General features: G+C 39.4%; 2 protein-coding genes across 7 annotated transcripts in view; one reads left to right on the top strand and one right to left on the bottom strand.

The window, feature by feature from the left end:
• The window catches only part of hfm1 (helicase for meiosis 1), a 20,472-nt gene extending 19,609 nt beyond the window's left edge, over positions 1-863 (bottom strand). The window contains exon 1 of one of the 3 annotated variants that reach the window (XM_005720994.1): positions 821-863. In XM_005720994.1, the coding sequence (XP_005721051.1) occupies positions 821-843 (23 nt within the window). In that variant the 5' untranslated portion in view covers positions 844-863. Of the gene's footprint in view, positions 1-345; positions 396-820 lie in introns of those variants that run through there. The other 2 variants (XM_005720995.1, XM_005720996.1) reach the window with 2 other exon arrangements.
• znf644a (zinc finger protein 644a) overlaps positions 1-14,827 on the top strand; it is a 15,290-nt gene extending 463 nt beyond the window's left edge. Inside the window, exons 1-6 of one of the 4 annotated variants that reach the window (XM_005720999.2) lie at positions 366-483; positions 3,514-5,956; positions 10,423-11,016; positions 11,504-11,629; positions 13,638-13,740; positions 13,853-14,827. In XM_005720999.2, coding sequence (XP_005721056.1) covers positions 3,517-5,956; positions 10,423-11,016; positions 11,504-11,629; positions 13,638-13,740; positions 13,853-14,048 — 3,459 coding nt within the window. In that variant the 5' untranslated portion in view covers positions 366-483; positions 3,514-3,516 and the 3' untranslated portion in view covers positions 14,049-14,827. The other 3 variants (XM_005721000.2, XM_005721001.1, XM_013912231.1) reach the window with 3 other exon arrangements.

Raw genomic sequence — 14,827 nt, 5'->3', positions numbered from 1 at the left:
CTTTAAAAAGCAAAACCAAATGTGTGCTTAAAATAATCCAAACCAAACCTATCAATTTATCTTATCAATTAAAACTGTGATTATACGACATCAAGCCCCCCAAAAAATCTGCTACCCAAAAGAGATGGTCATTAACTCTGCTTTTATGCCTCCTATCTGGACTGAACCATTACAAATCTCTCGGGGGAGCATGAGGCCGACTCGAAACAATACGCGACGAAATAATACTTGACGAAAACATGAGCTATTGCTATAGCTGTAATATAAAACAGTCACAGGATTAAACGTAATTATTTGGATAAAAGTTTGTCGTCTTACACTAGAGTAAATTACGTGTACGATTACCCGTACGAAAGAAATGATCTGTCCCACACCAGACCACCACAGGAAAATGGCGACTGTGAAATAGATGGAAGACGAAAGTAAGAAATTATTCAATGCAGCGTATAAATTGCGCCCTGTTTTCATCCACACCGCTCAGAGGTAACGTTTGTTTGTTTTTCATCATTTGGAATGGTGTTTGTATTATGAGTAGCGAGTAACGATTGTCATTAGCTGGATTTTAGCCTGAGGAATAGGTTTTGGTGTGGAACAGCCTTAATGGAATGGTCTGCAGCTCCTGCAAGCAGCATCCAGCAACACATCGTGATATAAACGTCAAAGAAATGTAATGATCCTTCAACGGAACATTTGTCTAGATGGTCATATTTGCTCTGAAAAAAAGGCATATTTGAAACTGACACCAACTGTCGTGGGCTGGCATGTACCTGAACAACTGTGCTGAAAGTTTCAGCTCTATACAAAATCCAACACCGCTCACCAAAAGCCATTTATAAGGTTCATCCCTGTGCAGATTTGGTGCTGCTACGTACATGTTAGGATCACCTTTGTGTGCCACAGAAGCATTCACTTGGTATGACACTTTTATTGCCCTTCAAAAACAACACCTCTCGCTCCTTCGACCTTGTGGTGTTAACAATGACCAGAATTAATTATCTAAGCTAAGGATCGAGTGTATTTTGTATTTAGTTTTATTTATTTTGTAGACAGTAAATGCTGATTGAGCCATGAAGTCAACTCTGGTAGCATAGCCAAACGCTTTACTTTATACATCTAAATAACCAAGAACTACAAATTGCACATTTAAAAATATAAATATTCAATGTTATTTTGAACAGTTTCCTGTTTTGTCAAGTTTATACTATCTGCTAAAGCATGCTACAAGCTGCATGTACAGACAATGCTAACTACCACTGATCTATATTTGCATTTCTGGGCTCCTGTTAATGATTTTTACCATTAAATGTTTGTTCTCTTGGTTCTCTTGGCTAGTGTCAAAAAACAATTTTTTTGGCAAATTTAAGATGAATTTTGGCTTTAGTCCAAAACCTAACCCATTCATTCACCTAATGTGTAAGATAAAGAAGTACTATTTATAAGAATGTAATTGTGTTTTACTTTGAAAAATGACATGAATAGTCAAAATACTCAGTAAAACAACAATTAGTGGCTCAGCAGTGTAGTGGTTAACACATTTGCCTAACATGCAAAAAAATGGGTGGAGACACAGGGTTGTGTCAGGAATGGTTTCCAATCTGAAAGAAGCTTTTCAATTAAATGAATAATGTTCTTCCGGTTGATTGATGACCCCAGCTCTGTTTGCTGTTTGGCAGCAGCTTCTTGTGGATTCTATGCTTGCTGCACCATTTTTCCTACCTACGCCCTTGAGGTTCAAAATAAACATTTATTCCTGTGCAGCGAGGTATGAAAAAGTTCAAAAATATTAGCTAACGGTAATGTGCAATTTAAGTGTTACTTCAAGATTGCAAAAATGTTTTGTTTGGTGAGTTAAAAAATCGATGTTCCAATATGTTGCCATATTGTTTTTTCCTTAAACAGTTAACCACACACAACAACTGTTAGGGTATTTACTTAATTGTTTATGCCCTGCCCTACTTTGTGTTTAGAGAGGTTGGAGAGGCAGAAAAATTATGTGATGTCAATATTCATAGCAAGAAGGGTGTTTCTCCCATCTCTCGAGTTTTTAAATTATCGACCATTATTAATACTGATACTGATAGGTTTCCAAATGGCAAATTTTGGCCAATAATATTGACATGCTGATAAAAAACATCCGGTTTTAACCGGTGTATATATATTTTATACTTGACTATTACTATAATAAGTTACGTGATGAATATCTAAGTTATAGCTAGCTAGTAACCATCCCTGGCATGTTTGTGACTAGTACTGTAGTAAGCAACTGTTAATAGATTTATGCTTAACATGGTTTTGTAGTTGTGTCCATTTGCTGAGGTATTTGCCTATGGAGAGCCAATGGAAAACCCCTTTCCATTGGCTCTCCATATGCCCAGTGGAAAGGGCCTATGCTGTCATCCAAAATTCCAATTGCTCGGTGCTCAACGTGGATGACGCTTGCTCCCTTCACCCATGAATGTGATGGAAAAACATAGTCATTTTGCTCCTTGTTATCGTACCAAAAGAAAAACAAAATGCTTGGTTTGCATTGCTGGGAATAAGCCGGACTCGTTTCCAGTGGGTGTTGGACTTCACCGGGGCTTGTCACAGTTTCTATTCTAATTTTTACGGACAGAATCTTCAGGTGGAAACAACAGGTGCCGGAAGGCTTTCACCTTGGTGGCTTCTGCTTTTTGTAAACAGTGTGGTTCTATTGGCTTCATCAAGTGGTTGCCTCCAGCTCACATTGAAGCAGTTTGCAGCCCAGTGTTAATTGGAAGAAATGAGAATTAACACTTAACACAAGTCTGAGGCCATGGTTCTCAGTCAGAAAAGGATAGAATACCCACTCCAGGTCAGGGACAAGCTGGGTCATTCACTGACTCAGAGTAGAACCACTAAGGGGCTTGTTTGGGCATCTGATTATAGTGTCTCCTGGGTGTTCCAGGCATGTCCTGGAAGAAGACATATAACCTCTCCAAGGACATGTCATTCTTCCAGGACATGTCCTTTTTCCAGGACATACCCTGGAAGAAGGGCATGTCCTGGAAAAAGGACATGTCCTGGAAGAACGACATGTCCTTGGAGAGGTTATATGTCTTGACTGTCATAGAAACACTTTAAGGAAGTGGCTGAGGAGAGGGAGATCTAGGTTTCTTTGTTGGCTGGATAAGTGGTAGCAAATGGATCGATGAATGAATGGTTAGAAAATAGTTGGTTAGAAAATACCTGTATGAGAGCATTAACTTATAGTTTACTATCCTAACGTGATCCTTGATTTAATCCCCCATGCACACCTTGCCTCATGTGACCTCAATAGCTCACGTATGATGTTAAAAAAATTACCATACAATTTTTTAACACAGAAGTTTTCTTTTATTTACAAATATGTGTGTACTATGAAGAGGAAGTCAAAAAAGCTACATAATTTCCAGACCAATGGTCTATTTTCAGGCCAGAGGTTTGAACTGAATAATACTATACTATTTAGTTGTTTGTTAGTGAGTATATTTAAGAATGTCTTTTCTTTTTTAGGTCATGGCAGCAGAAATGTCATGTCTGACAGGTGTTGATGAAGATGACAAAGATGCAGATCCTGAGATCAATGCCCTCACACTCCTACAGGAACCAGTGAGAATGGCGCAAGAATCCGCTGCTTGCACTGATTCCTTTGGCAAGCCTTCCCCAAAACAAAACAATGTCCTTGATGTTCTGTCGAATGAAGATATGTTGTCTCCGGTTGGCTTGGGAAATGGACCTTCTTCCCATCAGGCTACACAAGCCCATGAACTAAATAGCATTTCCTCTGAAAAAGAGGAGGAAAAGAGTATCACGCCTCTAAAAACTGTACATGAAATCGACACTGCAGGAATTTGGGGATTTGATGAGTCACCTGAGAACTCATTGGATAATTTTAGTAGCACCAGTGACCTAAATTGGGACCCACACAAAGAGTTTATGCAGTTTCTTTGGGAAAACCATAGTGATTCCCCTGGTGAGGAGACTAAAGAGGAAGTCTCTCCTGCTAATAGCCAAAGGAGAAGGAAACGGAAAATGGACATGGTTGTGATGGTAGATCCTTCAGAAGACCTTTACCCTGAATTGAGCCCCAAGTCATCTGAGGAACTGTCTGAGGCTGAAGGCCAAGAAGATTCCATTCCTGTCAGAAAAGTCAGAAAGTCAAGGAAATTCTCTAAGTCACAGTCATCACCAACAGGAAAAGTTTCAAAGTATCCAAATGGAACAGTAAAGGCCATCAAGGAAATTCTTTACAATGGACCTTCAAGGAATTCGCATGAGAACAACATGAAACACGGACTTTCTCCATTGAAGGGAAGACTCACAATAAATTCTCATTCAGAGGGGAAGCCGTCCTGTTACCCATGCTCAAAATGTAAACTTATATTTAAGAAAGAACATCATTTGCATCGTCATATGAAGTCTCATGTTGAACCTCCCAATATTTCACCAAAGCCCTTCATATGCCGAGAGTGTGGCCAGTCTTTCAGACAAAGTGGTTTGCTTATTGACCACATGTCCATCCATAAGGACAAGAGAACAAGACTTACTGAAGAGATCAAAGGTGTGAATGATCGGAAAAAAGATGATAAAAACGCTAAGTTTTTCTGTCCTCAGTGTCCATTTGGAACAAATTGCCCAAACACATTTGTTCAACATGCAAAGACACATGAGAAGGACAAGAGAAAGTTTAGATGTGACAAATGTAGCTTCAGGACTCTTAGTGAAAATGACCTTAGGAGACATGACATTATGCAGCACACTGTTATTACGGTTAGAAAGCAAGTGCAGGAGGATGATCATGGAATATTCTCATGTGATATTTGTTCTTATAGAGCTTTTAGCAAAAATGTTTTTAAGAATCACCTTCTCAGACGCCATCAACAAAGTTTTGAAGAATATGAAGCCGCACAGCATAGAGAGAAAAACGCACAACTAGGTAAGGAGCAGCAAGTGCCTACTTGTAAAACTCCTGTCGAAGATGCAGAGTTTACATCTAAAATCTCTATCAAAAATCAGATTGCCTCTAAAAGAGCTTGTTCACCTAATGGGTCCAGTGACATTTCAGACTTATTCAGAAATAGCAAGCTTAAGAGAGGCCCCAGGTCTCAAGTAACAGAGTCAAAACTGGACAAATCTATTAATGTTCTCCTGTCTCGACAAAGACATGGAAAAAAGAGTTTAGAGCAGAAGAAGGAACGCAATAATTGTAGTAAACCTGTTCAGCACAGTGACAAAGATGGTTGTGATGAGTTGCTTGAAACATTGACAGTCAAGGATGAAGAATCAACTGTATCCCCAAATGGCTCCAGTGTGACTATAGATCCCTCGACAGTCAAAAAGACACCATCTAAAAGAAAGATGTCCACTCCATATCGCAACACCTCCGACCAAGACTCATGCTTTATCTTACCAAAACCTTTGCCAAGTCCGAAAAAAGTCAATCCTGAAGAAGTGGCCAACTATGATGAAAGGGATATTTTCCAGTTTAAAGATATAGATGCAAACAGTAACCTTTCTGACAATGGCATCAAAAAAGAAAAACAAAACATCATTTACACATATAGCAGAAGAATGTCTATGAGGGGTGCCCTTCAAGCATCTAAAAGGCTTTTTGAGAAGATAAAGACTGAAGAACAAGAGCAGTCTGACCCTGAAATCAAAGAAGAATGCATAGAAACAGAAGTGTTTCAAGAAACCTTTGAAGCCCACCAAATACCACTGGGAGAGTCCTTCGGAGATGATTTGTCGGAGTTGGAATCGGACCGCAAGAACTGTCCTTATTGTCCTGCAGTATTTGAGTCAGGTGTTGGATTGTCAAATCACGTCCGAGGGCATCTTCATAGGGTAGGGCTCAGCTACAATGCGCGCCATGTTGTGCCTCCTGAGCAGGTGGCTTGTCAAGACAGAAGGCCGCGAATTCGACGGAAGATGTCAGCATTACGCCGATTGAAAAAAGGTACTTGCTTATTGCATGTTCTTCTTTAAAAGAAAAACTCTTGTACATTACAGCTTTCCTTATTACTACTGTTAAAATGTGCTCTTGCCGAGTTGTAACAGATACTGCAGGAGATCTCAAAATGTGGTTCCAAAAACTAAACCATCAACAGATTAATCAAATTAATTTGAAGGTACCACTCGCCAATTGGTTGGAGTTTTTCTCTAGTGACTGGTTGTTACTGACCAGTTATTAACTGCAATAATTAGTTATGTACACTAGTGCGGGGCGATATGTAAAAAATATTTATCACGATATGAATTATTTTATATCACAATGACGATATATATCACAATATACCGCAATATTACCACAATGTTTCCAGTTATTCTCTGAAAAGTTTGACAAAGACCTAGACACATTAATTCTTAATTAGGGGTCACTCGGAATTACTACAGCCAGAACAGTAGATGAAAATATTTGTTTTACTAACATGCATATCATATAGAGATTGAAAATGTGACGTCATTCAGGGGTAAAACCGCAAAGGATTCTGGGAACTCGTGGCAAGAGGTACTAGCGGACGCAGGCTTTCAATTGAAATTACATTACACAGCGATAAAAAGAAACACAAAAAATGGCAAGAAGCTGTTGTATTATTAACTGCAATAGCCGGTCGCATGACAGCCACGGGAAGCCGATGGGTAAAGAGATCAGTTGTTATTGGATTACGTTGTTGAAGAGAAATTGTTCGAGCCATGTTTCCGAAGTAACAAAGAGCCGACGGATGGCCTGGATTGCAGCCATTCAAAGACCAAATATAACATCCCAGAGCACTCCAGCTCACATGTTAGTCTGCTCCAAAGCATTTCCAAAAAGGTCAGTGTTTTGTAGTAGTTAATACTTTTCATAACATAATTGGTGATATAGGTTACAAGCAAGTCTGACGCTGAACAGAAATTGTCGCGCTATGCTCCTTTGTGTATTGTGCATAAATAGTGAATTGTCCTGACACAATATTGCGTTTCACTTCTGTTATTATGGTACATTGGCAAAAACATATACTTTTATTCACAGGGTAAAACAGGTTTTTTTGTATCACTAATTGCCCAGTACGATTACAGCATACAATATTATTGTCACTGCTACATTTCTGTAATGCGTACCAGAAATTATTTCCATTACTAATTAATTACCGTTGAGCTCAAAGGTCCTATTAATAAACGGTTAACGAATGGTTATTTATGAAGTCGATTTGTGAGACTGGTAAACTTACGTTTGTTCATACGATGGTCTTTCGTTCTACACGGTGCATTTCAAGGTCCTGTACCCATCCATCGGTAAACTGTACCTGGGCTTGTTGCAGTGACCTGAAGTTACTAAACTTCATGAGTGTATGCACTCACTCCAAGAACCGTATAATTATAAATATGAGCGTGGTGAAAGTTGGGCAGCACGCTAATGTATTTTGTCCACTCTGTGTGCTCGTAAGGGTCTGACCCTTTCAGTCGTTTGATTTTTTTCCTCGTATTTTTTCTTTGACTTTTCATCAAGTCTGTCTTTGTACGGACTGGCATTGTTCGCCTTCGTTTTGTACATAACTTTTTTGGGGGACAAAGGAAAAGCAAGAAGGTATTGGAACCGGAGAATGAACGTTTTGCGGTGCTGCAAATGCTTGCATTTGATGCGGTACTTGGATTGTTTTGCCACGAGTTCCCGGCATGCAATGCGCGAAAGTCACGTGGTCTGTCAATCTCTATATGTTGGTAAAACTAATATATATATATCAATGGCAGACTCATACCTTGGGCTAACATGACTCCAGTGTGGTCATGTGGAAAGTACGCAGTCTGTAAACAGCGAGCGCAGAGGGTGACGAGGTCACGAAAGCTGTCCTTCTCAATTACATGAACAGGGGCCATGCCTTTACAAATGTAACGCGAGATGGCTCCTGTGATTTGTTTATGGCACTGGGATGTTTTCTCAAACGGCGTACCTTGTGCGAAAGACTGCTTTATCTTCGGCTGGCTATAGTTTTTCTTTTCCAAACTTGCTTCCGTTGTTCCATAACTTGGTTTAGCTTGGATTTTCTGGGTTCTTGAGTTTTCCTTTGTGTACCTTCTGTAGGTGATAGAAGAGATTTGTTGTGTTGCCATCGGGTGCGGGATTAGTTTTATAGCATAGCTTGCAAATGGGCGTCTTCTGCTCTGTGTCGGTGCTGTTGAACCCAAAATGTAACCAAATCACAGACATATCCCCTCTTTTCGGTGAAAGTGCTTCTTCTTGGGCTGCCTTTGTAGCTGTCTCTGCCTGTTGCATGTCCGGGCATGAAACTGCAACCTGTCGCGCGTCCATCGTTTTGAGTTACCATAAAGCATGTCGCAAAACCACAAGACGGAGTTTCTTTGCGAAAAATTAGGGGTGCAACAATACACAAAATTCTCGGTTCGGTTCGATACTTGGGTGTCACAGTTCGATATATTTTCGATACAAAAAAATGTTCATGCCTTTTTAATTTGTCATTTATAAAAATTATATATATATTTTAACTCAAAAGTACATTTTTTAAATTTAATGTTGCTGAAACAACAAAATAATAAAATATAAATAAATCTATCTGATCGAGAAATCACTCATCTTTGGAAAAGAGAGTTTATTACAGAGAAATGGCTCTTTCCAAAATAAAAGCTATACTATACGCTTCTTCTGGGCTATATTCTCGGCAGCATATTAAACATATCAGGTCCCCATAAGGAGAATCATGTGCTAACGGCTGTCTAAATGACTCGGGTAAAGTTTGTAGCATGCATGCTTGTTGTTTTTGTCTGCTTCCACTTGTCTTTGCACTAGGATGATGTCGGCGTAAGTGTGCAGTCATATTCGTTGTGTTCCCACTAGTGCTGTCAGCGTTAATCTAGTTAAAATGACATTAACACCACAACGCGGCAAATCTCCGTTAACGAGTTACCGCGGATCGCCCCGTGCATGGGGCTGGACGGCGTCAACACGCTAACAAGCTAACTGCGCTAACGCAGTTGTTCCCACCAATGTAATTGAGCATTGGTTGGCACATCCGACATACTGGTTTACTTTCGTTCATGACGCGCTTACCATCAGGGTCATGCTTCACATGAAAACAAAGACAGTTCCAAACTCCAGATCTGAATGAGGGTGGTGGAGGTTCAGTTTCGGGTAGCGTTGAGGCAGTTGCCATGTTGCAACGAGCTTAGCTTCTGTCTTGCTAGCTTGCGCTGCGCTCAGTGGATCTGCGCTCGACATTGCAGCCTAGGCGGAGTAGTCAAACGCAGATCCACTGAGCTCTCAACACAGACAGCATCGTCAGAAGAAAAGTTGATAAAAATAAATTTAAAATTTTGTATCGTTCGATACATATGCGTATCGAACTGAAAGCACTATATCAAACAGTTCAATACCGATACAAGTATTGTTGCACCCCTACGAAAAATATCAGATTTTTTATACTTTATTTTCTCTTGCATAAAGTTAGAGTATGTATAGTGACAAGACAACACTAATATATTTGCCACAGGCTATTTAATGATATATTTTATATAATAATTTATAAAACTAGGTTAGAAACGATAGAAACAATAGAAGACAAATGGCACGATAGACATTTTTCTATCGTCCACACGATATGTATCGTCATATCGCCCAGCACTAATGTACACTATCTATAAATAGGGTTTTCTGCAAGATGGTTAGATCAAATGAAATGTTCGCTCCACAATCTACTGTAGGCTTCCATTGTTTGTGATCTGTCACTGCAATCCAGTGTCATCTTCTGTCCACATCAGCAGCAACAAGAGAAAATTAAAGATTCTCTTTCTGGTCTTGGTGATTTCTGCAGCCAACAGTGCAGCAGAATTTAAGCATTTTGAAATACGGTAATTTATATGTAAACTTTATAGTGTCAAAGGTCAGTAGGTTGTATCTGTAACAATCAACACTGACAAACTCTCAAGAACTGCTTTGTGAAAATTAGTGGGGCTACCTTCTTCCAAATTCTCCATCTTGTTTTGGTGGGGGGTGGTTAGCCGCCTGGCTGCGTCCGTCTCCATAGTGTAGTGGTTAACACATCTGCTGGGCAAGTGGAAGATTACTGTGTTGATTCCAGCCAGAGACACAAATCCCCTTTGGTTATCTGGCCTTTCCTGATGGGAATAGTTGGAAGGCCTTCTGGGGTAAAAACTCTGCCAAATAAAGCATGCAGAGCTACCCGCTGTGTAATTCCATGTGACAAAGCGCTAGCCAACAGTAGCTAGCTGCATCCGAAATCTTGGCAGTCATTCTTTTGAGATACCTGTATAAAACCAGTGGAAGGAACTGTGAGCATAAAACATGAAACCCAACTTGCAAACTGGATTTAAATTGTAGATTAAAAGTCGTTCAGTGTTACAAAGTTCAAATGTCTGATATTATACGGTGCAATGTTTTTGTGCCTAATTTTATTTTATTTCTCTCAGCATTACAGCTAGAGTCAAACTCTGAGACCGTGAAGAGCATTCATTCTTGTCCCTTATGTGGGGACTCGTTTGACAACAGGACTGGGCAGTCAAACCACATACGAGGCCACCTCAAAAAGCTTGGTAAAAGCTTTGCATCAAAAAACAAATCCCCATTACTTTTACTACGAGAGCTGATGAGGGACAAGAAGGAGTTCCAGAGGGCCCTTCAGATTGTGGGAAAGAGACGGAACCATTTCCACTATGGTGCTTCTTCTAAGCTGTCCAGTGCTGATCGTTTCACATCGCCCCATACTGGAATCATAAAAAGTAATTCCGATTCAAGCGTTTGCACTGAAGCCAAACCACTGATACCCACCTTTTCTTTAGCAGAAATTGAATCTGAACAAAGGCAACAGGAGACGAATTTGGATGTTAAAAATTCGTTCTCAGGCACAACTGCCTTGATAGGAATTCTAAAGAAAAGGAAGTGTCAGGAAGATGCCAGACTAAAGGGATCCTCTCAGATATCCAGAAACATGATAACAGTTTCTTCAAACAGTGAACACAATTCAGGAGCAAAAGTTGTATCTTCACTGCCAAACCAAATATCTGGTAAGTAACAATGCTTTGGACTACCATTAAATTTAATTGTCTAAGCTTGTGCATGTTCTAAAACTCAGATTTGCAGCAGCTGTTTTTTGTCAGGATTTTTTTGTGTGTTTGTGAGTGTGCATGTGTGTTGAAATTAAGGTTTCATCAGCATAAATGTAGAGAATAAGAGTATACACCTTGTATTGTGGATGAAACGGAAGTGCCTGTTACACGAAATACAGATTAGCTTTATTCTTGTTTTATTGCCTTGCAGTTAATAGTATAATATTAAATAAAGTATTGACACTTAGGCATTTCCAAGTACATTTCTTTTTTGTCACAGACAGCTTATTTGCTGAAATGTGATGAAAACTGTTGAAAGCTTGATTTTAGACATGATAAACTTACCAGTGTCTGTTTCTACAATTCATCAACACCTCTGACGAATAAGTAAACCTCACTAAACCTCTGTATTTACTTTCTTCTTATTGATTTTGTCTTTTCGCAGAGAAGGGTGAATTCAACAGGAAGGTGTGCATCCATTGCAACGCAACGTTCCACAGTGGTGTTGCATTGTCAAATCACCTCCGGGCATATGCAAAAAGAAAAAGGATCGCCTTACTCGAGGGAACCAGTAAGTGCAACTAGTAAAATCTTTAGTCAGACTATGCCCCGTATGCTTTCTTCTTAAAACCTTTACAATTACACTTACCATTCACACTACTATGTCCCCATAAACTGTTAATCCAGTTTCACGCCAGAATTTTGTCTTAGCCTTCTTCCTGACTAGGTCTTATCAGTAACAAAAACATCAAAACTCAAAACAGCTGGGCTCACAAAACAAGTGATTTTATTCTTCCTCTGTGCATACTCTTTGGCTTCTCCTGGTACTGAATAATCTCCTTTTACCCTTTTTGGAAGATTGGGAATAGTTGCAAAAGCCAATCTGTTTTCTGCAGTGTTGACCACAGTTTTAGTAGCAGTTCCACTTCAAATAAAAAAAAAATGTAAAAAAATCTTTGGTCTTGGAGCATTTACCACAAAGAAGTCTCCTTCTGCTTTCTTTTTACACTAGCATCACATCAGATCGCATTACCTTCAAAATATTTGTTTTCAAGTGTAGCCAATGCAAAGAAAGTGAGCATCTACTTATAAAAAATGCTCTACTGTTGGTTAAAACCTCCAAAGAAAAGTACCTTTTAGAATTTAATAGATTTCTGCACAAATGTGACCAAAAACAACTTCAGATTTTCAAGTCCTAAAATGTATTATTTTAGCATTAAGTATGTGAACCTCGTGGATTATCAGTTAATCTGAAATTGGAGTCAGATGTTTTCAATCAGCCAGATTACAATCAGGTGTGAGTGCACCGCCTGTTCTGTTTAAAAAAGAAAAAGAAAAAAAAAAAGAATCTAACTGTGTTTGTGGAACGGCATCATGCCAAGAACAAAGGAGCTCTCTGAGGAACTCAGGAAGAGGATTGTTGATGCTCATGAAGCTGGAAAGGGTTACAAAATCATCTCAAAAGAGTTTGGACTCCACCGTTCCACAGTCAGACAAATTGTGTACAAATGGAGGATATTCAAGACCACTGTTACACTCCCCAGGAGTGGTCGACCCACAAAGATCACCCAAGAGCAAGGTGTGTATGATCATAAAGGACCCCAGGGTAACACCACTTCCATGCTGGCAAATGTTCAGGTTCATTAAATTGTTAAAAGGAGAACACCAAACAGCAAAGCTGTGCGTGGCAGGGAGAGGAGCAGATGGTTGTATCATGGTTTGGGCCTTGCTTGCTGCATCTAGGCCAAGATGCTTCTTCATCACTGATGGAACAATGACTTCTGAATTATTCCAGCAAATTCTAAAGGAAAACCAGGACATCTGTCTGCGATGTAAATCTCGAGAGAGAAAGTAGGTCGTGCAGCAATACAATGACCTTCATCGCTAATATTTGTACTTAAAGGTTAAAGAAGAATAAAGACTATGCGGCCAAGTCAGAATCCTAACCCCTAACCTAGCAAAAATGTTAGAGCAGCCCGCAAAAGCAAAAAGCACATAGTTTTACCTCTCTTATGTAACGTTGGATTATTGAATAAAAGGAATGATGTAATATTTTTTTATCTTGTTTAACTGGGATCTCTTATTCTGGCAGCAGGTCATATTTATGCAAAGGGTTCACAAACTTTCAGGCACCAACAGCAGCAGAAATCTCAGCCTGATAAAACTGTGTAGCTGGAAACCAAAAGGAGCTGCGATGTCCAAATCTTAGTTATATTTAGTCCACCAGTGGTTATTTGTGTGCTCCCCAAGGTAAGAATGTAGGAGGGCATCAGCTTTTTGGAGCTTTAGCAGAGATTTTAATTGCAGAGCGACCTCTTGGTGGCTTCAAGTTGTCAGGACCCAGTTTTCCTGCAGGCGCACATCATCACACTTTGATCTTGGGCCCTTTCTTAGCCACACTCGACCATGCATAATACAGCAAAAGTCAAAAACGTCCACACATTCAAAGCCCATTCAAAGAACTCTTGCTGAAATGTCATTAGACAATTTTCCAGTGTTCATCAAATATTTTCATCCATTATAATGTTAAATATACTGTAGTGTTAATGTTGGGCTGTAAATGAAATTCTGTCTTTCAGCGATTGACTGTAAAGCAGTTAGGACACGCTCAAGGCCTGGCTCAAAAAAGAAGACACTGCCCTTAACTCAAACACCAGAGGAAATGTACAGGCTCACCTGCAGGTAATGTGTTTGCTTTTTTTTTGTTGTTTTTTTAATCCCCAATTCATTTTTCCCCAGTCTCAAGCTGCCAGATAACCTGGTTGCCTGGTTTTGCATTTCTTTGTGTTTCCAGGTTCTGTGACCTGGTCTTCCAAGGTCCCTTGTCAGTTCAGGAGGACTGGATAAAACATTTACAAAGACACATAATGAACACTAGCGTCCCTCACACTGGGCTAGGCATGGTAGAGGTCACCTCGTTGCCCACAGACACCCCAACCTTCAAGACTGACCAAGATGGCTCCTTGACAGTCACACATGCTGTCTCATGAGGCCAGTGGGGACCTTTTTAGATTTCACTAGACTGTATGTGTATGTATATTCGATGTTCACTTTTGGTTTTTTTTAGTCAACAAATTACCGGCCAAAAGTACAATATTGCCTGAGATATTGTACACATTTGGACAGATGAAAAAATCAATTATTTTGGATATTGTTACCCTGTCTGTTTTTACATGGTCCATTTTTTTGGAATACAATTCCAAGTGGACAGACTGTTTTGTTTTATGCAGTAATGTAGTGTGGAATCCATTTCTAATGAAGACAACCTTTACCTCAGATTTCTCATGGTTTGAGTCAGTTTCTGGGAGCACTTCTCTTCTGTATCAATATTCACATCAAGTCATGTTTCCTTTGTATTGCAACACGGTCAAATCAAAACCCACAGTCTCTTTTCAGGCCAGAGTTACTGAGAGAAATATTTTGAATGAAAGTGCAAAACAACAAAAAAAAAAAAAAAAGAGGAAAAAATGAAAAAGAAAAAAAATGTCTGAAAACTTGTCATGCATAGAAAGAGTGTTTTATAGTATTTCAGTAACTGCATTGTTTCTAACACAAGATTTAAACTGAAGGTGGTTGAGGAAGAAAAGAGGTAAAAAAGAGAGAGAGACCTAACACGCACAACCCGTGCTGACCAAGCCCTTCATACATGTCACCTATATTTAATGTTTAAATATACTGTTTTGAAATAATTTAATTTTAAATGTACTATATCACACAGATACAATGCTTAAAACATTTGTGTTGTTCTAAATAAAAGACAAAGAAACAA

Source organism: Pundamilia nyererei, unplaced genomic scaffold (assembly GCF_000239375.1).
Source record: "Pundamilia nyererei isolate P.nyererei 1_Seehausen unplaced genomic scaffold, PunNye1.0 scaffold00004, whole genome shotgun sequence".
Lineage (NCBI taxonomy): Eukaryota > Metazoa > Chordata > Actinopteri > Cichliformes > Cichlidae > Pundamilia > Pundamilia nyererei.
This window is presented reverse-complemented; position numbering and strand designations above follow the sequence as displayed.